Source organism: Podarcis filfolensis, assembly GCF_964270895.1.
Source record: "Podarcis filfolensis genome assembly, chromosome: 7".
NCBI classification, from domain to species: domain Eukaryota; kingdom Metazoa; phylum Chordata; class Lepidosauria; order Squamata; family Lacertidae; genus Podarcis; species Podarcis filfolensis.
The window spans coordinates 82760462-82785842 of record NC_139603.1 but is presented as its reverse complement, the minus strand read 5'-3'; the positions used below and the strand labels follow the sequence as shown (position 1 = coordinate 82785842).

Here is a 25381-nt window from a genome sequence, read left to right as displayed (position 1 = left end):
GACTATATGGAATTGGCGGAAATGACTGGCAGAATCCGAGACCTGGGAGAAGAGTTGGTGGAAGAAGATCGGAAGAAATTTAAAGACTATCTGCAGAAATACTGTAAAATCAATGAATGTTAAAATGATGTTGGATTGAAAATAAGTGGCATTAGCAACAAAGTTAATAAGAATATGCAAAAATGAACTGATAATGGATGAAAATATAGAGTTATAATATGTTAAGATATAGAGTTAAGATAAATGAAAGAGGGTAAGGATTTGCTGACTTGATTATGTAAATGGGAATACAAAAAGGGGAGGTGTGAGGAGGTCAAAGAAACAAGCAAAGGAGTTTAAAGTTATGAAAAACAGATTTGTTTTTAAATTTTTCTTATTTTTTTTTTGTTTGTCTTTTGTATGTTGTCTTTTTTATTTTTATTTTTTCTTCTTTCATGTATTTTTGTATTCATGCTTTTGCAAAACTTTAATAAATATTTCTTTTAAAAAAATAAAAATACATGAGATGTAGCATTTGTATAAAGCAATTTACCATCACTTCCAGGACATCATATTGCGATCCTCAGAACCACACTGGAAGGTAGGTCACTATGATTAAACCCATCTTGCAGGTGGAGAGAGAATGTAGTCTGTCTAGGGCCACCTATGCAATCATGCCAGATGAGGACTTCCAGATTCATAGCTCAATCACTTCCCAGATTTGGAATTCTAGACCTATCGTCCCACCAAATAACCCACATTAATTTATCATCAGAATGCAACCCTAAACCATTCTCCGCTGCAAGCAGAGATATTTCATCATCTCTACTCCCAACTGTCAACAGCTTCCTGGAACCTTCAGACATCCATCCTCTGATTGGCTCTCACCACACTGCCATAGTTCTGAATGCTTTGTTCCAATATAAAGGAGAACTTGGCTCAGTTCCTCTCTCCTCACAATTAAGAGAACGCTACCGTAAGTTTGTCAACTCTTGCCTACTCATCCTCAAATGCTAATCTGCTTAATACTCCTCACAGCCAGGTATGGAGGCTGCCTATAGACAGATTCCATCTGTAGCCGGTTCTGTGGTTATTTATACAATCAATGACACTGGGTTCAATAGCTCCTGTACTAGATCCTTCAGGAATTTCAGCAAATATTAAAAGGGTCAGTGCAAGAGGACTAATATGGCTCCCTGCCATGATTATCTCACTGCCAATGATTTGGTGATGGCCAGTGGTGCTCTGATAATCTGTAAAGTCATGAAATACAAATTTAATAAATAAATCATATTAAGAATAATTCATCATGGCAGATCCTTCCCTGTATCCCCAAGGAGAATTCAAAAAGTCAGGCAGCAATGCTCAGTTTAGTAGGATCTGCATGTCTGTACTCCTGTGAGCCTTCAACTACTCCAGTGGGTGCAGAATGCTGCAGTGGGGCTCCTCACAGGGTCTCTGCCATGGGAGCATATTCACCCAGTGCTTTTCCAGCTGCACTGGCTCCCGGTGGAGTATAGGGTCAGATTTAAGGTGCCGGTTTTGACCTTTAAAGCCCTCCACGGCCTAGGACCCTCGTACCTACGGGACCGCCTCTCCTGGTATGCCCCACGGAGAGCCTCGAGGTCCATAAATAACAACACCCTTGTGGTCCCAGGCCCTAAGGAAGTTAGATTGGCTTCAACCAGAGCCAGGGCCTTTTCAACTCTGGCTCCGGCCTGGTGGAACGCTCTGCCTCATGAGACCAGGGTCCTGCAGGATCTGATTTCTTTCCGCAGGGCCTGTAAGACAGAGTTGTTCCGCCTGGCCTTTGGCTTGGAGCCAATTTGATTCCCTCCCTCCCTCCCTCTCTTTCTTTTTTCTTTTCCTTCTCCTCCTGCGATGAGGCTACATTTTAATGTTCCATTATTTTAATGTTGTTTTTTTATTTTTGTTTTTAAGTTGTAATCATTCATCTTGTTTTTATTATTGCTTGTAAGCCGCTCTGAGCCCAGCCTTGGCTGGGGAGGGCGGGGTATAAATAAAAAATTATTATTATTATTATTATTATTATTATTATTATTATTACTATACAACAATAAGCTTTATCAAAAGATCTTCAGCTAAAGGAAATGCAACTTTTAGCTTTTAATTAGAAGTGCAAACAATATTGCAAAGTAGTGTTAAAATTTAAGCAGCTAGTGTGAAGAAGAAGAAACCCCGTCAAAGATCAAGTAAAAACCAAGCATTTACTTGATTATTTTCCATATTCCAACTTCCTCTAAGCTAATGTGTCACAAACTTTACCAGCTCATTCACCAGGCAGAGCAAGTAAGGTCCATCAGTTATCCTAATGCATCCAACAAATGTCATAATTACTCCTGCTGTATCGATCTAGTGCTTGGAGCAAATCGGAAACACTATCTTGTTCCCCAACAGGTGAGCCTTATTTTCTGACTGCTACAGAAGAAAACATGATTAAAAATAAGAAGCTTGTCAATGCAGCAATAAGGAGACGGGTGAGCTTGGAGGACTTTGTCCAAACAATGAGGTTTATGGGAAATCTAAGTTGATGCATAAATCTTTTCCAGACTTCCAAAAGGTACCCCATAGTACTCTGGGTTTGATGCAGAATTTGTCGTTCTAAGGGTGCAAACCTATGCACAAGAACTTGGTGTTAGCTGAATGGGCTTAAGATCCATACAAAGTCTCCCCATTCTGGTCCTGCCCTCACCACGCCCCCAGAATGCATTCATTCATTCATTCAATCACTCATTCATTCAATTTAAACCAACCTCAACTCATTCAGCTTCGGCTCAGAATCTGTCGTTCTTAGAGTACTGTAGTACCAATGAACAGCTTTCATTGTTCTTTCTCTATGCATGGATCCAAGGCAATACATTATATTAATTATATATTAAATCTCTATGATTAATTAATATGTTGATATAGTATAACAAAGAACTGATAAGACAGTATATTAAGGTATAATAGCATTAGGATATAATAGATTATTCATTATATTATTACAATATCCTCCCCTGCCCTATTATGTATTACTATTAATAGTAATCAATTCATATCATCATTTTATTCATGCAGTGTAATGCAATGTGTTATTTAATATGTTTCCGTGTTAACCTCCATTATGTAAATTATAATTTACAAAATCAAAATCCTGAGCTAAGCGATTTTGTAGGAATGTCATAACCAAGAAACAATAGAATAGCAGAATAGATGTACAGCTAACAACTGTGGCAGGGTGTGGGGGGGGATTTGCTGCATTCTGAGCAAACATCAGAGTGGGTCCTGGGATAGCTGGGGAGAGAATTTGATCAGCAAAGTGCCAACAAAGAGAAGCCTTTTCCCTTAATAAATATCTGCCTCATTCCAGTCTTTCACCTGTGCCTATCTTACCCCCAAGCAGAGGCTTGGACTGGATGATGATCATGTTCAGCTCTATCTCTATGGATGGTTTTGGTTGGCAGTAGAGTTGTATTGGCTCTGTTGTACAAAGTCACCCAGCTCCAAGGTAGTGGTGAAGCTTGAACTAACCACAAGGTAGGATGCCATAACCTATCCATATTGCACAGACCACACATCTGCTCAGGGTGTGAACTTGAACAGTTTCAATTTCCCAGTATCTTGGAGCTTGAGTGAACATGGGAAGCCCTTTATTTTATTTTATTTTATTTTATTTTATTTTATTTTTGTTAATTGAATATAAATAGATTCCAGGTACCAAATTTTGCAGAGCGAGAAACAGAGAAGACAAATTGAGAAATTTGAAAATTTGAACAAGTGGGTAGGGTAAGATGGGGTGGTGACAATGAACATGTGGATTCTCGTTTCCAACTAAATGTGGTCCCGTTTGGTATCTGGATCTCATATTTCCAGTATTTACAGTGTATTTAGGAATATTTCCAGGAACATCCATGCTTCTTGGGGGCATGATGGGAGTTGCAATGGACCTTGATGTTCCAAATGGGGAGAAACACGAGAAATAAACTAGTAATATGCCAATTATGACTTGGGTGCTTCCAGCAAGATACCAGAAGCAATGTGCTCTCAGTGTTAGGATGCAGAGGAACAGTCCTATTCATGTGTCATTAAATAGGTGTAGGGCAATCCCGGGTGCATCAGGGAGTGGCACTGTGCCTCTTCCCCCAGTGCTACATCTATCCCTGTGCTCCTGCTGTCCACACAGAATGTTGACATCTGAAACATGGGATCCACACAATCAGAGAACCCAATGACACAGAAAGTACACCCACATGCTTGTGAAACTTCTATATCATGGGTAGGCAAACTAAGGCCCAGGGGCCGGATCTGGTCCAATCGCCTTCTAAATCTGGACCGCGGATGGTCCGGGAATCAGCATGTTTTTACACGAGTAGAATGTTTCCTTTTATTTAAAATGCATCTCTGGGTTATTTGTGGGGCCTGCCTGGTGTTTTTACATGAGTAGAATGTGTGTTTTTATTTAAAATGCATCTCTGGGTTATTTGTGGGGCATAGGAATTCATTCATTTCCCCCAAAAAATTATAGTCCAGCCCCCCACAAGGTCTGAGGGACAGTAGACTGGGACCCCTGCTGAAAAAGTTTGCTGACCCCTGTTCTATGTCAGAAGCTGTCCACATGTATTTGCCCTGTCCATTCTCATCACAGTATATGCTGCTCCTTTCTGTAGGACCTGTCAAAGATGCTTATTTGGGTTTCACTGGCTTCCTGCCTCCTATCACATCATGATGGTTTCAGTATGGGGGTACTCTTCTCTTCGTCTATGGTAAGATGGCATGCAGTAGAGATGGCTTTTTAATGCAGGGGTTACACAGTAGGGCTGGGGGTGTTTTGTTCTGTTGAGGGCCACATTTTGTTCAGGGTAATTTGATGGTAGGGGTGAAAGGATCTTCCAGTTTCAGTTTCAACAGTTTCTCATTTTCCCAATCTTAGATTTGGTCTCCCACCTTTCTGCAGCGAGATGCTGATTTTTGTGTGAAAAGAAAACTCTTTAATATTTCTTCTAATAATCTTTCTCATTTTTTGTCTTACGTTTTGACTACTGTAGAGATTTGTGCAAGCAATTTCTCCTTAATATAATCCATGTTTTGACTGTTACATTTAATAGTGGATTCATTTTATGCACACTTTTACTCTGTTTTTGTTGTTGTTTAGTTGTCATAGTCGTTCGACTCTCCATGACCCCATGAACCAGAGCATGCCTTGGAAACTCTCACTTTCTTCTCCAAGCTTCTCCTTTTTTATGTCCATGGAGTTTGCTTGTCAAAATACTGGAATGGATTACCAGTTCCTTCTCTAGGTGGATCACATTTAGTCTAAACTCTCGGCTATGACCTGTCCATCTAGGGTGGCCCTGCACGGCATAGCTCATAGCTTCTCTGAGTTATTCAAACCCCTTCGCCATGACAAGCCAGTGATTCATGAAGCGGTTTACTCTGTTACTTTACAATAAATTTGCTTTTGCAGAGAGAGGGTGGGGATTCCTCTTTTCTAAAGCTTCATGGGTATATATGAGCTCAAGAAGACGGGAATTTCATGCCACCAAAACCTCTTTCTCTCTGGCCCTTGGGAAGTCACTAGGTGAATCCTCTCATGAATCCTGCCTCACATTTCCTTTTGCCAGGCTGGAACTGTTGCAATACTTCCTTGCTTGCTAGAATGGATAATCTCTTAGAGCAATCAAATGAAACTTTAACACAAAGCATGATAAAATCTGACTTCCAGAATGCGGCCCCTGAAAGGCTGCTTATTGCAGAATGCATCTTATGGGATGATAAAGGTCCCCACCCCTGCTCTAGAAGACCTCAATCTCTGACTAGGGTGGGGGTTTCATCTGGCCCCTGCTGCGCATGCATGCGAATCTTCACGTACATGGATGCACAGTGAAAACGCACAACTTCCATTCCATTTCACCCCATATCCCTCCCAACTGCTCCACTGTAATTCAAACACCATCACTGGATTCGTCTGTGTTGTAGGTGGCCTATAATTTGTAAGCTACGTCGATTTTTAGTCTGAGCCTTTAAAAAAATATTCTGTATAAAAAACAGAGGGACCATTATGGTCAAGTTATGAATGCAACCTGCATCAGAAGTAGGTGCATGACTGGCTGTTTCTGAATAAATGAACAAGCAAGGCCTGCAGAGCATAATAATAATAATAATAATAATAATAATAATAATAATAATAATAATTTATTTATACACCGCCCATCTGGCTGAGTTTCCCCAGCCACTCTGGGCAGCTCCCAATCAAATGTTAAAAACAGTACAGCATTAAATATTAAAAACTTCCCTGAACAGGGCTGCCTTCAGATGTCTTTTAAAGATAGGATAGCTGCTTATTTCCTTCACATCTGAAGGGAGGGTGTTCCACAGGGTGGGCGCCACTACCGAGAAGGCCCTCTGTCTGGTTCCCTGTAACCTCACTTCTCGCAATGAGGGAACCGCCAGAAGGCCCTTGGCGCTTGGATCTCAGTGTCCGGGCTGAACGATGAGGGTGGAGACGCTCCTTCAGGTATACAGGACCAAGGACATTTAGGGCTTTAAAGGTCAGCACCAACACTTTCAATTGTGCTCAGAAACGTACTGGGAGCCAATGCAGATCTCTCAGGACCGGTGTTATGTGGTCCCGGCGGCCACTCCCAGTCACCAGTCTAGCTGCCGCATTCTGGATTAATTGCAATTTCTGGGTCACCTTCAAAGGTAGCCCCACGTAGAGTGCATTGCAGTAGTCCAAGTGGGAGATAACCAGAGCATGTACCAGTGTGGCGAGACAGTCCGCAGGCAGGTAGGGTCTTAGCCTGCGTACCAGGTGGAGCTGGTAGACAGTCACCCTGGACACAGAATTAACCTGCACCTCCATGGACAGCTGTGAGTCCAAAATGACTCCCAGGCTATGCACCTGGTCCTTCAGGGGCACAGTTACCCCATTCAGGACCAGGGAATCCCCCACACCTGCCTGCCCCCATTATTATTATTATTATTATTATTAAATGTATACTGCCCTTCATTTGTAGATCTCAGGGCATTTCACAGCATACCTGTAAACATACAAGATAAAGCTACCCCCCCCTTAGAGCATGTCCTTGGGGATTCTTCCATCTCCCATTCTGTGGACAGAACTAAGCCAGCATAGACGTCGCTGAGACAAGAGTGTGAACGTGCTGGGAATGTGGGCTTGGCTGACTGCCGTGATCTTGAGGGTTTCTTACAGTTCTTGTGCTTTTAGCTTTTCCTGTCACGTCATCTGTAAGGTAAAGGTAAAGGGGACCCCTGACCATTAGGTCCAGTCGTGACCGACTGTGGGGTTGTGGCGCTCATCTCGCTTTATTGGCCGAGGGAGCCGGCGTACAGCTTCCAGGTCATGTGGCCAGTATGACTAATCCGCTTCTGGCGAACCAGAGCAGCACACAGAAATGCCGTTTACCTTCCCGCCGGAGCGGTACCTATTTATCTACTTGCACTTGACGTGCTTTCAAACAGCTAGGAGGGCAGGAGCAGGGACCGAGCAATGGGAGCTCACCCCGTCGCGTGGGTTCGAACTGCTGACCTTTTGATCGGCAAGTCCTAGGCTCTGTGGTTTAACCCACAGCGCCACCCGCGTCCCCGCGTCATCTGTAGAGAGGTCCTAATCCTGAAAGTTATGTGTTTCTCTCACAGAACATTCGAGAGTTTTTCAACTTAACAGAATATACTGAGGTGCAGATCGAAATTTCTGAGATAAGCCTGATCACAACTGAAATGACGTTCTTGTTCTTTGGAAACATTGCTGGGGCCCTTGTTGTTGGCTGGTTGGTGGAGAGATTTGGCAGGTATAAAGATAAACACTTGACAGGTAAACTACACTAGTCCTGCATTCCTGCATTGCAGGGGGTTGGACTAGATGACTCTGGGGTCCCTTCAAACTCTGCAATTCTATGATTCTAGGATTGTCATGGTGGTGGTGTTGCTGCTGACCTACATGCCCCTCCCCCCAGTAACATCAAATAAAAGATACAATGTCATCACCATTGCTGGTTTCATTCCCCGTGCCCAGACATTCAACCACATGTAAAGGGAAATGCAGGAGGGAAACTCAGTGATGTCAGATCACCTTCACCTATTACTAGCCATTTCAGAGAGGGATGTGGCAGGGAAAGAAAGTGTATGATCTAATGAGGTCCCTCAAATCCTATTTGATGACCATTAGTCAGGTAATGAATCTTTGTTTTTAAGAAGGTGGGAAGACACCCTCCAGATACAAGTTAATCCTACCAATGTGGTTTTAAACAATGATGGCTATTTGCAGTTTAGTAGCACTGCAGAGAGCTTGCTGGGGAGACCATGCATTAAAACAAGGGACTCAAAAATAACTTAAACAAGGTTTTAATAACAAAAACAAAAACTCCTTATACACTAAATACATCAACAACAAACCAGACCCAACCACCAACCCATCCCCCAGGGTAATGGGAGAGCTAGGTGCTGCTCCTTATATACTATACCCAATTGCTGACACAGCTTGATTAACACAACTCAGCAGCACCTGCTATGTTTCACAGCTGCAAGACTGGGTCTCGTTATCTGCCTTGGCCCTGGCTCTTAAGGACATACACAACTTGTGAAATAATAATGAACCTTCACATTTTAAAGTGACCATTCAACAGTATCTGGCGTAAGAGCTAATATGAGTGTGCAGACTTTCTAGTATGCCAATGGGGGAAGGGCCATGTCAGGGCCACTGTTGTAGAGCACATATGTCTATGCAGAATATTTCATGCTCTTTCATCACTGTCCTCCAAGTAAGAGAATTTACCTAGCATGGCAGCAAATATCAAGTTTCTAGCCCATATAAAAAAAAAAAGACTTTGAGCACTGTCTCCTGAAATCTGTAGGTGGGGGCGGGGGGCGGTAAAGGGTTCCTGGGCGATTTTACCAGGCTTGGGAGTATGAACTTCAGTGCCTTGGGTACGTTCTGTCTCTTTTCAAAACTAGCAAAACCCAAAGAAATTATCCCCCAAACATTATTGACTGTCTTACAATTCCATAGTTTTTCTCAATTGTCTGATCTTTCGATTGTACCTTACATTCCTTGGTATCGCACCCCCTCCCCCAACCCCCTTTTACTGTCTTTACAGGAAAGGTGCATTAGTGATAACTAACTTTTTGTGCATTACCTCTTCTGTGATATTGCTTTTTTCACGTAAGATAAGATTCTATGGATGCATCCTCTTCACCTTCTTCTATAATGGAATATGTTCAGGTGAGTCGGGGTCCTGGATTCAGCATCTTGCCACCTATCCCCTGGTAGTAGTAGTAGTAGTAGTAGTAGTAGTAGTAGTAATAATAATAATAATAATAATAATAATAATAATAATAATATTTCTACCCCACGCATCTGTCGGCTTCCAACAGAAGGTTAAAAATACATTAAAACATCAGTCATTAAAAACTTCCCTAAACAGGGCTGCCTTCAGATGTCTTCTAAATGTCATATAGTTGTTTATTAAGGGGTGATAAGATGAACTCAGACAACAATCTGGTTTAAAAAGGGCCACAACTTTATTGGCTACAGATGTAGGTGGAACTTTGGCTCAGGCTGGCTTAAATGCATCACCGGTGAGCCGGGCATGAAAGCCGACAATGCATGGCCAACCAGCAAGGCACTGACCAGCAACAAGGGCCTCTGATTGGTGCATTTGAACAGAAGGTTTTGACGGGCAATCATGCCCAGATCAACTAGCCAAGAGAATTCCCAGATAGTTGGACTGTTTCTAACAACCCAGTACAACTGGTGTGCTAACCTGGAACAGAATCCAGACATGGGGGGTGGACAACTCGAGACATGGCCCAAGCTGTTAGTGCAATTTCACCCAGTCTAGGTTTTCAACCTTGAGTTGAAAAAGATATTCACAGAAGACCAAGAAAGAAGAATAAATGAAATGAAGTGAATATCCTGCAAAGAAACTTTTGTGTGCAGAAATGAGTTTGATGTTTTGTTTTGTTTAACATAAAATATTTGCCATGTGGTAATTTGCGCGCAAATTATTCTACACTGTGGGAAGCAGTGTTGTTTGATTACATCATCATATTTATGGTGTCAAATGCTCTGGCTTTGGCAAGGAGCATGGGGAAGAAATTTTCAAAGTTGAGAGGCAGCAGCTGAGAACACCTTTCTGTGTTCATGCGGGGCTCAGTTTTGCTTAGTGCTACATGTGGGCAAAATCTTCATATCTATGGTGTCAAATGCCATCTCACCTTGCAGTTTGACTCACTGGCCATACATACAAGTTGTGAAGGACAGAATGACATTTTGCAGTAGCCAACAGGGGACATCATGACATCATAGGAATCTACTTATGTGACTCACTGTGGCATGCAAACATGCCTATGCATTTCTGCACATCAGATCATGTGTATATTGTGAATTATCCCTTGAAATCATACACTTGTTTATACATTTCTGCACATTATGCCACACACTCATTGTGAATTGTGCTTTAATTTATCATCGAACCAGGAATAATCTTCGGTGTTGTCCCTCTGTATCTTCTTGAGATTTCCCCTAAAAGCCTGAGGGGAGGCATAACCATGATGCATCATCTGTTTTCTTCTCTCGGTTATCTGTTGTTTGAGATACTTGCTCTTAAGCAACTTCTTGGGGCCCCACAAGGTAATTCAAAAGAATTAATATTTCAGTTTAAAGCATATAAAATGTTCCAGCATAGTTTTTCCCCGCATTATCATCACACTATTTCCTTGCTTAGGTCTCTCAATTCTGGCAACCTTTCCTGTAATCATGCCAGTACTTCAGAGTTTCATGCTGCCCTACCTTCCTGAAAGTCCTAGGTATCTTTTCATCCAGAGGAAGGATGTAGTGAGTGCAAGACAAGGTAAAATATTCTGAATTGTACAGTTTCTATTAATCTTCTTAATATAGAGTTATCAACAACCATTCTGTAGCAAAGCAGATACGCGTGAGGTGGAATCCAATACTAGTCCTGCTCAGAACAGATCCAACATGACTGTTGATTTCAATAGGTTTACTCTGAATAGGATTTAAACTACAACCCATTGCCATGAACCACATGGAGATGTTGTGGCAGGGCTGCTCACAGGGAGATGACGAATGGGATCTGCTCTCTGTGTCTGTTGCTGGGAAGCAGTCTGCTTGGAGACGTTTGTACTCCACTGGTGTTGGACATCCTAGCGGAGGAGGGACAGATTGCTCCAGCAACCAGAGATACACAAAACTTGAGTTGGACAGTGAGCTGGCCATACAGATTCAGGTCCAGTGTCCAAGGACACACTGTCAGATGCACTGCAACAAACAGACTCAGCCTACTTGTTGAAGTGCCCTCTTGTTTGCCCATCACTTGGAACAAGAACTATTCAGATGACTGTGCCCACCCAGTTTTTCAAAATGAGAGCAAGGGGCCCTGGCAGGCATTCAGACAATGTCTTAGCTTATGCCTAGCCATGTACTTTAATTAATTTTTATTCAAGTGTTTTATATTACAAAACAGATAAAGAGGGAAACGAACATCTACTGCCTCCAATTTCAATTCATAGTCTTTTTCACAGTTCATTTGCATATAGTGAGAGACACTTTTGTCATAGACATCTTGCATTTGGGGAAAAGCAAGGGGGAGAGAGATGTGTTACTGTTCTTTTGTTCTATTGCTCATTATTAGTTTAGTAGGTTTGTGTCAGCATCATGTGGGTAGGTCCTTTATGTATTTCATTTTATTGTTAACGTGAGAGATTAGGGGGTCCTGAGCTTGGTTGGCTGCATTCAATTGACTGCAGTGTGGCTTGTTTGTTGAGGGAGGAGGGTTGGTTGTTAGGTCAGGTTAGCCATAGTGATTCGTATGCTATTGGGGAAGTTTCCTCCATTGACGTCTAATCCTTTCCAATCCAGCACTGAAGAAGCTAAGAGAAAGGGATGATGTGGAGGATGAGATTCAAGAGCTGAAGCTGGAGGACATCACTGAGAAGGAAGAAAAGAATATGAATCCTCTAAAACTGCTGAGGACCCCAAGCCTACGACGAGAAGTGTTCCCCATAGTTGCCTTGATTGGTGGAGAACACCTCAATGTCCTCAATTCGGTAAGGAAAGCAAGATCCTAAGATGTTAGGAGGGCGAGCCTGGTAAAATGAGGGTCCATTTCAAACCAAGTTCAGAGGCACCAGTTATCACTTTTTGTCTCGAGGAATGCCCTAGATCTTTTCTCCAAGGGAGCTGTTTTGTTCTCCGGATTCTATTCCAGGGGCTGGGACTATCTAACCCCCCTACTGTGAAATCTGTGGCCCAGCCAATGTTGTTGGACCCCAGTTCCCATCACCTCCAGCCCGCATGGCTAATGATTAGGAATCACTCATTCACTCACTCATTTTATTTGTTAAATCCATGCTCAAGGCAGTTTACAACTTATAAAATAATACATAACAACAAATATAACCAAAGCAGTCATCAACAGTAATGTGTGGAATAATGGGTGGATTTGTCCCAAAACATCTGGGTGTCTCTTCCATCATGAATGGTCATGTTATCCTGGAAACATGGGTGTCAATAAAAAAAAAATGGGAGGGGGGCAAGTAAGTCCTGCCCCATATAAATGATAAATTGTGCTCAGTATTTGCCTGTATCTGTGTGAAGGCATTGACTGTCCCAAGATCACCCAGTGAGCTTCATGGGCAAGTGGGGATTTGAACCCTTGTCTCCCAGGTTCTAGTCTAACCACTCTAACCACTACACCACACTGGGTCGCAAGGAACCTGGAAGTAGTTTATCTTCTAGACTAAGAGCAGCTGACATACAAGGTTCAGTCCAAAAAGAGAGAGAGAAAGAACATTGCATAATCAGAACACTGAGTTCGACATCCTGTTTCTCACATTAGCCCAAAGCGGAGTCTTCAATTTCTAATAACCTTAGGTGACCACCAGTTGTTTCTTCCAGTCACTCAAGGCTTTCCATTGTGTTGGTCTGATTTCAGGCATACTATTACTCAGAAAGAATCTACCTGGCTATGGGAGTAGAAACAGATAACCTCCAGCTTACTGTTATAGGCGGAATTGCTTTTTATTGCTGTGCAACTGCATTTACGGTAAGCCTCCCCAGATTTTTATTCTCTTGCTTTCTAATTCTTGAAAATCAGTCTTCTTAAAAGGACCGGTCTTTGCTGCGACCGTTTACATCCCTTCCATGGCTATTTATGGTGCAACAGCTCCCTCCACTCTCAATAAATCATGGGAATTGTAGGTCTATGAAGGTTCCCTCATTCTTCTTTGTAAGAGAACTCCATAGATTTAAATGTGGTTCATGGAAACTGCAAATTGACTGAAGCAGGTTATTTTTTTAAAAGAAATCCCTTTTCAAATTTGTTTTAATATGTTTGATGTTATTATTTTTTCTTCACTTGAGATAGAAAAGAAAACTCACATCCGTCTATCATAGAACTGCAGTTCCCAAGATCCTTTGAGAAAGCAGAAGGGAGCAATCCTGTACAGAAAAAGCTGGTGTAGAGCAAGTCAGAGTACATTTACATGGTGTCAAGGTACATGACATCCAGTTATACGATTGCTGCTGCTCTGCTTAATCATGGCAGAGGGGAAACTGCAACACGCTCTACGTGGGGCTACCTTTGAAGGTGACCCAATAACTACAACTAATCCAGAATGCAGCAGCTAGACTGGTTACTGAGAGTGGTCGCCGGAACCATATAACACAGGTTCTAAAGAATCTTCATTGGCTCCCAGTGCATTTCTGAGCACAATTCAAAATGTTGGCACTGACCTTTAAAGCCCTAAATGGCCTCAGCCCAGTACAGTGGTACCTCGGGTTAAGTACTTAATTCGGTCTGGAGGTCCGTTCTTAACCTGAAACTGTTCTTAACCTGAAGCACCACTTCAGCTAATGGGGCCTCCTGCTGCCGCCGTGCCGCCGGAGCACGATTTCTTTTTTTAAAAAATAAATATTTATTAAGATTTTGCAAAAAACAAAGGTTTACAAAATAAGAAAAAAGCATATAAAAAGAAAGAAATAGGAAAAAAACATACAAAAATACATAAAAAATAAAAACAAAAAAATAAAAATACAAAATACATAAAGCAAATAGGTAAGAAAAAATTAAAAACAAATCCATTTTCTGATATCCGTAAACTCATTTGCTTGTTTCCTTGACCTCCTCACACTTCCCCTTCTTGTATTCCCATTTACATAATCAAATCAGCAAATCCTTACCCTCTTTCATTTATCTTAGCTCTATAGCTTAACATATTATAACTATATATTTTCATCCATTATCAATCCATTTTTGCATATTCTTATTAACTTTGTTTCTAATGCCACTTACTTTCAATCCAGCATCATTTTAACATTCATTAATTTTACAATGTTTCTGCAGATAGTCTTTAAATTTCTTCCAGTCTTCTTCCACCAACTCTTCTCCCAGGTCTCGGATTCTGCCAGTCATTTCCGCCAATTCCATATAGTCCATCACCTTCATCTGCCACTCTTCCAGGGTGGGTAAATCTTGTGTCTTCCAATACTTTGCAATCAGTATTCTTGCTGCTGTTGCTGCATACATAAAAAAAGTTCTATCCTTCTTTGGCACCAATTGGCCGACTATGCCCAGGAGAAAGGCCTCTGGTTTCTTCAGAAAGGTATACTTAAATACCTTTTTCATTTCATTATAGATCATCTCCCAGAAAGCCTTTATCTTTGGGCACCTCCACCAAAGGTGAAAGAATGTACTTTCATTTTCTTTACATTTCCAACATTTATTATCGGGCAGATGTTATATTTTTGCAAGCTTGACTGGTGTCATGTACCACCTGTATATCATTTTCATAATATTCTCTCTTAAGGCATTACATGCCGTAAATTTCATACCGGTGGTCCACAACTGTTCCCAGTCAGCAAACATAATGTTATGTCCAACATCTTGTGCCCATTTAATGATAGCAGATTTAACCGTTTCATCCTGCGTATTCCATTTTAACAGCAAGTTATACATTCTTGAAAGTATCTTAGTTTTGGGATCTAACAGTTCTGTTTCCAATTTTGATTTTTCCACCTGGAAGCCAATTTTTTTATCCAAATTGTAGGCCTCTCTTATTTGATAATAATGTAGCCAGTCTCGCACTTTATCTTTTAATTTCTCAAAACTCTGCAATTTCAATTTGTCTCCATCTTGTTCCAATATTTCCCAATATTTCGGGCAATTGGCCTCCATATTGAGCTTTTTCTGAGCCTTTGCTTCCATTGGTGACAACCACATTGGGGTTTTAATTTCCAGTAAGTCTTTGTATCTTATCCAGACATTAAACAATGCTTTCCTGACAATATGGTTTTTAAATGCTTTATGTGCTTTAACCTTGTCGTACCACAAATATGCATGCCACCCAAAAACATTATTGAAACCTTCTAAGTCCAAAATGTCTGTGTTCTCAAGAAGCAGCCAATCTTTCAACCAGCAGAATGCTGCTGATTCATAGTAAAGTTTAAGGTCCGGCAGGGCAAATCCACCTCTTTCCTTTGCGTCAGTTAGTATTTTAAATTTTATTCTGGGCTTCTTGCCCTGCCAGACAAATCTAGAAATATCTGTCTGCCACTTCTTGAAACAGTCCATCTTGTCCAAAATTTGCAATGACTGAAACAAAAATAACATTTTTGGCAATACATTCATCTTTATACAGTGGTGCCCCGCAAGACGAATGCCTCGCTAAACGAAAAACCCGCAAGACGAAAGGGTTTTCCGATTTTTTAGCAGCTTCGCAAGACGAATTTCCCTATGGGCTTGCTTCGCAAGACGAAAGCCCATAGAGAAATCTCCGGGGACAGCGGGGAAGCACAGCGCGCCTTCTCCTCTGTTCCCGGACCTGTCCTGAAGGCTTGCGGTGGGAGGTCCGGGAACAGAGGAGAAGGCGTGCAGCGCTTCTCCTCTGTTCCCGGGGCTTGCGGTGGGAGGAGGGTTTTTCCTCCCCACCGCCAACATTCAGAACAGCATTCTGAATGTTGGCGGTGGGGAGGAAAGCCCTCCTCCCACCGCAAGCCTTCAGGACAGGTCCGGGAACAGAGGAGAAGGCGCGCAGTGCTTCTCCTCTGTTCCCGGACCTGTCTTGAAGACTTGCGGTGGGAGGAAGGTTTTCCTCCCCACCGCCAACATTCAGAACAGCATTCTGAATGTTGGCGGTGGGGAGGAAAGCCCTCCTCCCACCGCAAGCCTTCAGGACAGGTCCGGGAACAGAGGGGAAGGCGCGCAGTGCTTCTCCTCTGTTCCTGGACCTGTCTTGAAGACTTGCGGTGGGAGGAAGGTTTTCCTCCCCACCGCCAACATTCAGAACAGCATTCTGAATGTTGGCGGTGGGGAGGAAAGCCCTCCTCCCACCGCAAGCCTTCAGGACAGGTCCGGGAACAGAGGGGAAGGCGCGCAGCACTTCTCCTCTGTTCCCGGACCTGTCCTGAAGACTTGCGGTGGGAGGAAGGTTTTCCTCCCCACCGCCAACATTCAGAACAGCATTCTGAAAAATTCAGATTTCCCCTCATTTGGTGCATAAACTCCTACTATTAAAATTTTTTCTCCTTGTGATTGAATTTCAATTGCCACAAATCTTCCTTGATCGTCTTTAAAAACGAATTTCGGTGATAGGCTCTCTTTTGCATAAATAACGACTCCTCTCTTTTTAACCTTATCCGATGAAATAAACTCTTGACCCAATCTTTTATTAATCAATACTTTCCTGTGTAGCCTTATCACATGTGTTTCCTGTAAACAAATCAAGTCCAATTGTTCCTTTTTCAATAAATGAAAGATTTTCCTCCTTTTCTCCGGGAAATTAAATCCATGAATGTTCCAACTTAATAATTGCAGAGACATGGTGTATTTATTCTACTTTCCTCCAACTGCTCCCAATACCTCCTCTTGTTCTGACGGTGGTATCACTTTTTCTAGCTTGTCCAATCCCGAAGGTGGTGGTACTATGTCTAGTACTCCTGGTTTTAAAGCTCTTAGCTCTTCTACAGCTTCTTTTTGAAGGTCTTCTCCGTGTTCTCTCATGAATTTTTCTTTATCTTCCACTGATCTTATTTTAAACTTTTTCCCTTTAAAGGTAAAAGATAGGCCTTGGGGGAATTCCCACCTAAAAATGATTCTATTTCCTCTCAACAGGGCCACCAAATCTCCGTAGTTAGACCTAAGGTCCAAAAGATATTTCGGAATGTCCTTATATATCTCCACTCTTGAATCATTTATTTCCAAGGTCTTCTGGAAATGCAGACTCAGTATTTTATCTCTCTCCTTTTTTGATCGGAGGGAAATCAAACAGTCTCTCGACCTGTTCTTTCTCCCTCCTCTTCCAAGTCTAAAAGCACTTACTATCTTAAAGTCTTGCTTGTCATCCAAGTTCCAAAAGCCTGCAAATTCCTGTGTAAGAAAATCACTTAGGCTGTCTTTTTCAAGTTCAGGGACCGCCCTGATCCTCAGATTAGTCTGTTTCTCCCTCAGTTCAATCATAGACAAAAGCAACTGATGGTCCCCAAGCTGTTTGCATATCGGTCATATTTTTTCCTCTACAATCGCTGCTTATTCCCTTGCTTCCTCTGCTGTCTTTCGATTAGAAGTCGATTCTTGCAGCAGTTTTTCAATTGATTCTGTATTAGAGTTCACCTTCTGCCCCAAATTGTTAATGCTAGAAGTATTCTGGTCAATTTTAGTTGTCGCTTCAGTAACTTGTTTGCTTAATTTTTCCAATGTTTCATAAATTTTGTTTAATACTGAAGTAAATCCCTCTTCAGAAGCCATTCCTTTTGACCCAGCTTGTACAGGATCTTCCCCCTGTGGTGCAGGAGGGCCGGAAGCAGATGCTCTACGCTGCTGGGATGCTGCACTGGTCTGCTGTAATCTGACCTTACCCGATCTTGTTACTTTTTCCTCCATCACACTTTGTCTGAGAATCAAGGTCAATCCCACGGCCCAAGCTTGTTTTGCAGTGGAAATTCCCAGGCTAGTTGAGAGTGGAAAATTCCCCAAGCAGTTGTAACAATTTCAGTGTTCCTCTAGGGGGACACAGTAGCAGTCAATAATATTGCAATAGAATGTCTTTTCCAAAGTCCCCCTTCAACAAAATAGGCAACAGTTTCAAGTCCAAAGAAGCCCTTTAACAAGTATCTCCCTAGCAGAGCTAGCTGTCAAAAAGTTACATTGTCCATAAATAGTGCGACTCTCAGTACAACAGTTCTAACAATCCTGGCAATCCGTTCCCAGGGATTAAGTGGTGGTCTTTATTCCCTTTTCTCTCCTTCTTGTCTTTTTTTGCAGGCAAAGAAAAATTACTTTCCCTTCTTCCCTCCCCTCTCCTGCAATTCAGGGAGGGAATTATTTTGCTTTGACGTTTGGATTTAAGACTTTAAACTCAACTCTCCAGGTCTTAGCTTAAACAGTCTTTGCTTTGATCTGTATACAGAAAGTGGAAGGCGGACTTCCTGTTTACACCTTCCCGCTTCAGTGCCAAATTAGTCCCTTTTCCCCCTTTAATCCCAATCTTTGAAACTTCACCTACTCACGGGTAGTTGTTTAGTAGCCGAATTGTCACAGGAAAAAGGTCAGCGCTCTCCAGCAACAGCTGCACGGCTTCACTCCACGGAAAGAGCAATTGACTCTCAGCACCGCGCCAATCTCCCCATTACGCTCCGGAGCCCCTTGCAGGGTTCCCTCGCGATTTGGGGGGGCGCTGAAGGTGCCCGCCGAGTCCCACGGTCACAGGCTTCACCCGCCTGTGATTTTCGAGAGGGTCCCCGCTTCGCCGTAGCGGCAAGACCCGATTACCATGGAGCTTCTCCCTCCAGACTAGAGGGAATCCGCCATTGCCTATGGTGCCGCCTCCGGAAGTCCCGATTTCTGTTCTCATCCTGAAGCAAAGTTTTTAATCCGAGGTACTATTTCTGGGTTAGCAGAGTCTGTAACCTGAAGCGTATGTAACCTGAAGCGTTGGTAGCTCGAGGTACCACTGTATACCTGAAGGAGCATCTCCTCCCCCATCATTCAGTCCATACATTGAGATTCTCTTTCAAGGGTCTTCCCTCACTGTGAGAAGTGGGGTTACAGGGAACCAGGCAGAGGGCCTTCTCGGTAGAGTCACCCTCCCTGTGGAACACCCACCCTTCAGATGTCAAGGAAATAAACAACTATCTGACTTTTAGAAGACATCTGAAGGCAGCCCTGTATTGGGAAGTTTTCAATGTTTGATGTTTTAATATGTTCTGATATGTCCTGTGAGCCGCCCAGAGTGGCTGGGGAAACTCAGGCAGATGGGTGGGGTATAAATAATAAAATGTTGTTGTTGTTGTTGTTGAACAAGCCTTTAAAATAGCACTCTATGCCACATTGCCATGTCACGTGACTGGGCTGAATGTGCTTAAGTCACCACTCTCTGGTCCCATCCTTTCCACACACCCAGAATATCCCCTTTTTTGGAACTTACGCTGCTCCCAGTTCCACCAACCTGTATCTTTGGCTGGGGTTGGGTAATTGAGGCCAGGGGACCCATTGCATCCTAAGCTGCTCATCCTGGCATACCTCATGAGCCTGGGATGCAGTTGTTACCTAAAGACTGCTAGCTAAAATATCTCTGTACACCTCTACCGTGTGACCCCTTGCTTTGCTTTTTTTCTTCCCTAAACAAATCTCTTGCCCCAATGTTCAACTCTTTCCAAACCAGGGAATTACTTCATAGAATCATAGCATTGGAAGGGATCCTGAGTCTAGTCCAACCCCCTGCAATGCAGAAATATGCAGTTGTCCCATATGGGGATCAAACCTGCAACCTTGCTGTTATCAGCACCATACTTTAAGCAACTGAACTATTTGACCTTATAATCATGGCTGGACTCTTCTGCACTTTTTCCAATGCTGTGATATTGTTGTTGTGAAAATTTTGTCTAATGGCATTATTACTTCAGGAGTTTTATCTTCAGTCTCCTCCTTGTTGATCCCTTACAGAGAATTCACTTTTTTCCACAGCTGCCATGTGCTGGGGACAACATTTTCCTTGAGCTGCCCACCGTGTAGTGGGGAGATTTTAGTGGGGAGAATTGCCCCAATATGCATCGTTTATGCTTTCTTATACTGACACACTCAAAGAAATCCAAAAGTGTCATTAGCAGGGAGAGAAACCAAGCTAGGATTTCTTCAGCATGACTTGTTCATATATATGCTTTTAATTTTATCTTTAATAGTGCTTTCTGCCAGCTGTACAGGTAAAGGCATAAGCTAACTAGCTTGTAGCTAAGAGGATCTTTTTCTTTCTCTTTATACTCTTTAGGTCTATCTCACTGATTCTAAGGGGCACAGGTTGATGCTTCTCATTGGCTTTGGAATGTGTATCATTTCCTGTGTTCTGTTAACCCTGAGCCTAGAACTACAGGTTTGTGATTGGTGACATTTGGAACTGAGAATGACTAAGGGTTCTGCTCTTTGCCTCTGTTCCTTCCTCTGTAACAGCTACAAAGGACTGTGCAAGTAGGCAGTAGATGTGACAGAACATTTATTTTCTTGAAATATTTTCCATTTTCTGATCTTCCCTGTGAAAGTCAGATGGGCGTTCCACTCCAAGGCAAGTGATCTCAAAGAGATCTTCACTCTGTGGGCCAGCAGGTCTATGGAATAAGAGATGATAATTGCTTAATAGAAAAAATTATGAAGATATAGTTGTATCTGACAAGCAACAGATCAGCAAAAATGTCAAAATCAATAAAAGGTAACTGCTGGAAGTGTAAAACAACAGAAGGAACCTTCTACCACATGTGGTGGTCATGCAGCATAATTTAAAATTATTGGGAAATGATTTTAAAAAACCTTTTGTTAAAAACCCAGAAGCACTACTGCTGGGGTTAATAACAACAGAAGTTTCCAATAAAGAAAGAAAGTTGTTTCTGTATGCCACAATGGCTGCCCACATATTATTAGCACAAAAATGGAAAAATGATAAAGTGCCAATGAAAGAAGTCTGGCATATTAAACTGTTAGAATATGTGGAGTTAGCAGGGAGGAGCACTGGAATAAAACCAAAACGATGAAAGATGTAAAGAAGACCGGATACTATTTACAGAATATATGGGAAAGTATATGGCCACATGAACCAGAAAAACTGTCTGTGGAGAAACATCAGCTCCCTCAGCCAGTAAAGCGAGATGAGCGCCACAACCCCAGAGTCCTTCGCAGCTGGACTTAACTATCAGGGGTCCTTTACCTTTTACATGTGGAAAATGCTGCCTAAATATGGACACATGAAATCCAGGTGTAAATGACCCCCGGTATGTAATGGAAATACTACCCTACTTTCTTCGACAGGCCACCTTCCCAGAAATGGTGTATTTCAGCTCAGTTGTTGACCACTTGTTCATCTTTGGAGAAGGCTTAGGAACAGGTAAGTGCTCAGATGATGTGCTGTGCTCTTTAGATGATGCAAAAGATATGAATACAATAGATATTCCCCCCAAAAGGTGAAAAGATGGTATTCATTTCTCTGAATCATTTCTCTCTACTTAGGTCCTATTCCAACTGTAATTGTGATGGAGTTGTTTCTTCAGTCATCTCGGTCATCAGCCCTTGTGATTGCAGGAATAGTGCATTGGTTAACGAGCTATCTTGCAGACATGACAACCATTTATGTGGAGGTGGGTGATTTTGAATGTCAGTTTGATAAAGAGCGCATCGTTTCAGTCACGAAACTAAGCTCAACCCCTTCCCACACCATTATTGTCCCCCTCCAAACCCACAAGTGAAGCCATGTCCTTAGAGTGATTTTGATTTATCCGCCATTATTCCTTCCCCTTCCCCAACCGTCAGTGTGTTTTGTTAAAGCTGAATGTTAGATTGTTTCAGAAATATACAGCATACGTTTGTCACCTGGGTTCGGTGTAGTGATGGGAAAACTTTGCCCTTCCAGATGTTGCTGGGTTGTAAATTCTAACATCTCTCCATAATGGCCATCCTTGCTAGGGCTTATGGGAGTTGGAACCCTCCGGCTTCTAGGTGGCCACGGCTTCTACATTTAGTAGGTAGGCTTGGGGTTCAAATGCCCAGTTGGTCATGAAGCCCATGAACAACCCATGTCTTTGGGAAAATCACTCGTGCTCTCAGGTGATAACCCACATCTCACTGACAGAGCACATGGTTTGCATGCAGAAGGTCCCAGAATGAACGCCTGACACCTCCATGGAAGCTCTCAAAAGACCTGCTGGGCAGCATAGACAATGGCAAGTTAGATGGACAAGCAGTCTGTCTCTGTAGAAGGCAGTGTTATGTGTTCATAACTGTGATTAGTTTTGTCTCGCCACAAGGAAGAGAGACACCAGTCATTATTCCTTACAACAGAGGAATGGTGGCAGCAACAGCTGTAGCATGCACAGCTTGGAGACCGGATCTGGGCCCCCTACACACACCATGCCACCTCTACACTGACCTCTTGGCGAAAAGGAGGTGCTGCTGGTTTCCTGATGTAGATCTTTATTTCACCACCACCCTGTTCCTGATACAGATCTCGCCCCTTCTTCCCCAGTGGGATGTGCATGCGGTTCTGTGGTTCGCCTCAGGTGCCGAAATGTCATGGGCCAGCCCTGGTAATAAGGGTAGCGGTCACTCAATAATTAGCAAGCAGCACTACAGTAGGGAGGACTCTGCATAGCCTCCTCCCCTACCTCCAAGACCAATAGTTCCTTCCAAGGCAAGAAAGACTTAGCTAGGTTTTTGGGTGGACTGGCAAGGTTCTGGGACAAGTGGCAGCAGCAGGAAGGTCCCACCATTCAATGTGCAAGACAACATGAAGCAAAACTGAGGTGGGCCAATATGGGGCAGAAATGTCGGGAGCTGGTTCACAATCTACCCCTCATCCTGAACTGCCATCTGGCACAAATATGGCAGCAAGTGTAAGAGGATGACTGGTCTTGATCTCCTTGTGGGGGAAAGTCAAGGAGAATATTTGTACAACAGGCAAATAAAAAGATTCTGATTCTTTCCTCCCCTCTCCTTTTCTTTCACCTCTAGGCATATATTGGAGCCTTCATTTTCCTTCTTTTCTGGCCTATCTCTGTAGCCACAATGTTTTATATCTTCCGGTATGTCCCAGAAACGAAAAACAGGACCTTTGTGGGTATCAGGAGACGCACGGCATTGAAAAAGGCAGTGAAGATCCACATCCAGAAGCAGGCGGAAAAGTAGAAACTCAGGAAGCACCCCTTTCGGCAGATTGTTTGTTTGTCTATTAAATAGATTTTTAAGACTAATGGAAGGATTCCAAAAGAGTAGTTACTGTTATCATTCAACTCTTTATGCCCAGTTGGCCAAATTTCAATAGTAGCAACTTCCTTCCTGGGCTGAAGACAAGACCTTCTTTTCTCATCCCACTCCACCCCAGTTTCCTGGCTTTTCTGTGAAAGCGGGAATATTTCAAGAAAGCAACAGACATACGCCTCATCGGTTGCTACCCTTCTAGACCTCTGCGGTTGTTTGTGAATATTGTGTGGCTGATATTTGGGCTGGGCTGAACTAGATGCACCTCTGGAATTGGCTGAAGCTCAGTTTTATTTATTAGTTACTGATATGCAGCAATGGCAGCTTAGGAAACAGAGGCCTGTTAAGTCTGAGTCGATTCCTGTAAGGAGAGATGGAGAAGTGCGTAACTCATGCTGGGGATAACTTCTCAGGAATGACCCTCCTGAAATTATTGGACTAATACATATCTGCTGAACTCAGCATAGTCAAACTTCATGGGAGATGGGAGTTGGGGGTCCAACAGTATCTGAAGGACCAGTTCCCTCATGTCAGGCTTAACTCAGGCTTAACTCCCTATTTATGAAACCTCAGTACTAAGCTGACACTGCCTGCCTTTTGACCTAATTGGATTGCTGCTCATGTCCTAAGTAGTCTGAAGTAAATATCACAGTCTGAATGTAAACCACTTACAAGGACTATCAATCGTCTCATGAGTGTGGAGAACCAGCCCTTTGACTTCTGTCTGCAAGTGGTTTGCATTCAACCCACTTACACAGAGACTTCTGAAAGGATTGTTCTCTCCATCAATCGGCTGATGGGACCAGAAGCCATCTCCTGAGAGCCAGTGTGGTGTAGTGGTTAGAGTGTTGGACTACAACCTGGGAGACGGCAGGGTTCAAATCCCCACTCAGACGCCATCTCTCAACCTAACCAACCTCAAAGGGTTGTTGTAAGGATGACATGGTGAAGAACAGAACCATGTGACCACCTTTAGCCCCTTGGAAGAAAAGGGTTGTATATATATGTAATAAACACAAATATAATGCTCAAAGTAGCAATTCATCCAGGAATACCAGGAAGGAAGGAAGGAAGGAAGGAAGGAAGGAAGGAAGGAAGGAAGGAAGGAAGCCCTCCCCTTTCAAAGCAAGCTGTTGGTGCCAATTTTCTGGTTGGTATTGGCAGCCCCACTGTCATAATGATGCCAGGTGAGCAACAGATAGGGCACCCATACACCTGTCAATCTGGGCCCAGGTCTAGTTCCCTATCCTTGAAGTACAGCTTCCAATCAGGAACTGATTTTACCAGGGCTATCCTTTTTCTCCAATCATAGTGCTGTGATTCCTATCTAATGCTTATACTAAAAGGGAGATATGGGCAGATGTCTTGGACCACAAGTGTCTGTGTCTATGTCAAGGCAACTGTAAACGGAAAGCTGTAGTTGTGTGTGTGTCAAACTCTCCATCTGCTTGGGACTGGAATGAGAACATTGCAGATCCAACAGATCCTTCCCTGAATTCAGAGCAGCACGTGGCACTCATCAGTGTGCTCCTCCTGGCAAAAATTCTTGGAAAGAGGTGCAAGTCTTGCAGATATATTTTCTGCCTGATCAAGGGTTCTTCAGAAACATTACATTTGCTAGTGCTTAATTGCTTCCACGGGATGGAATGGTGCACTCTCTGTATCTGAGGAAGAAAGGGTAGTTTATTTTTCAGTGCAAGAGATAGGGGCAGGTCATTCAGCAATGAGAGAAGGTAGGGCGGACCCTGTTGGAAACACATGCAGGAAAGCCGCCAACTTCCCAAGACTCTGGGGCATCTTCCCAGTGGTCCTCCCTGGCTATAAATCTCCTTCAGTCCAGAGAGACCGGTAATAAGCGACCCCTCCCTCCTGAGAGGAGCATGCTCTTCTTCTGGCATATCATAGCAGAAGAAAAAGTCAATCAGTAGCCACCGGGCCCATCACCTCCTGGGAAATAGAAGGGGAAGAAATGGAAGCAGTGAGAGGTTTTACTTTCTTGGGCTCCATGATCACTGCAGATGGTGACAGCAGCCACGAAATTAAGAGACGCCTGCTTCTTGGGAGGAAAGGAATGACAAACCTAGACTGCATCTTAAAAACCAGAGACATCACCTTGCCAACAAAGGTCT

The 25381-nt window shown here is 43.0% G+C and overlaps 1 protein-coding gene across 8 annotated transcripts; it reads left to right on the top strand.

Annotated features, from left to right (window-relative positions):
• The first annotated feature begins 503 nt into the window (after positions 1-503).
• LOC310766110 (solute carrier family 2, facilitated glucose transporter member 5-like) lies at positions 504-23245 on the top strand. Of its 8 annotated transcripts, none has more exons than XM_083622077.1 (13): positions 506-955; positions 2398-2477; positions 4650-4745; positions 7642-7793; positions 9174-9223; positions 10481-10633; positions 10728-10853; positions 11882-12069; positions 12957-13067; positions 20284-20385; positions 21312-21387; positions 21510-21637; positions 23007-23245. In XM_083622077.1, exons 1-13 carry the CDS (start codon positions 646-648, stop codon positions 23178-23180), a joined length of 1746 nt encoding a protein of 581 aa, XP_083478203.1. In that variant the 5' UTR covers positions 506-645; the 3' UTR covers positions 23181-23245. The 8 variants fall into 8 exon arrangements, 7 of the variants coding, with proteins under 7 accessions (XP_083478204.1, XP_083478203.1, XP_083478202.1 ...); XM_083622076.1 differs by having other exon boundaries at positions 507-955; positions 9099-9223; XM_083622079.1 differs by having other exon boundaries at positions 939-1021; positions 9099-9223.
• The last annotated feature ends 2136 nt before the right edge of the window (positions 23246-25381 follow it).

Bases quoted from the DNA above. Each gene is read 5' to 3' on its own strand.
- LOC310766110 (XM_083622076.1), top strand. From the start codon at position 646: ATGCAATCATGCCAGATGAGGACTTCCAGATTCATAGCTCAATCACTT. The intron at 9,224-10,480 runs GTGAGTCGGGGT...TCATCGAACCAG, and splicing joins CTATAATGGAATATGTTCAG to GAATAATCTTCGGTGTTGTC. The intron at 21,388-21,509 runs GTAAGTGCTCAG...CTCTCTACTTAG, and splicing joins TGGAGAAGGCTTAGGAACAG to GTCCTATTCCAACTGTAATT.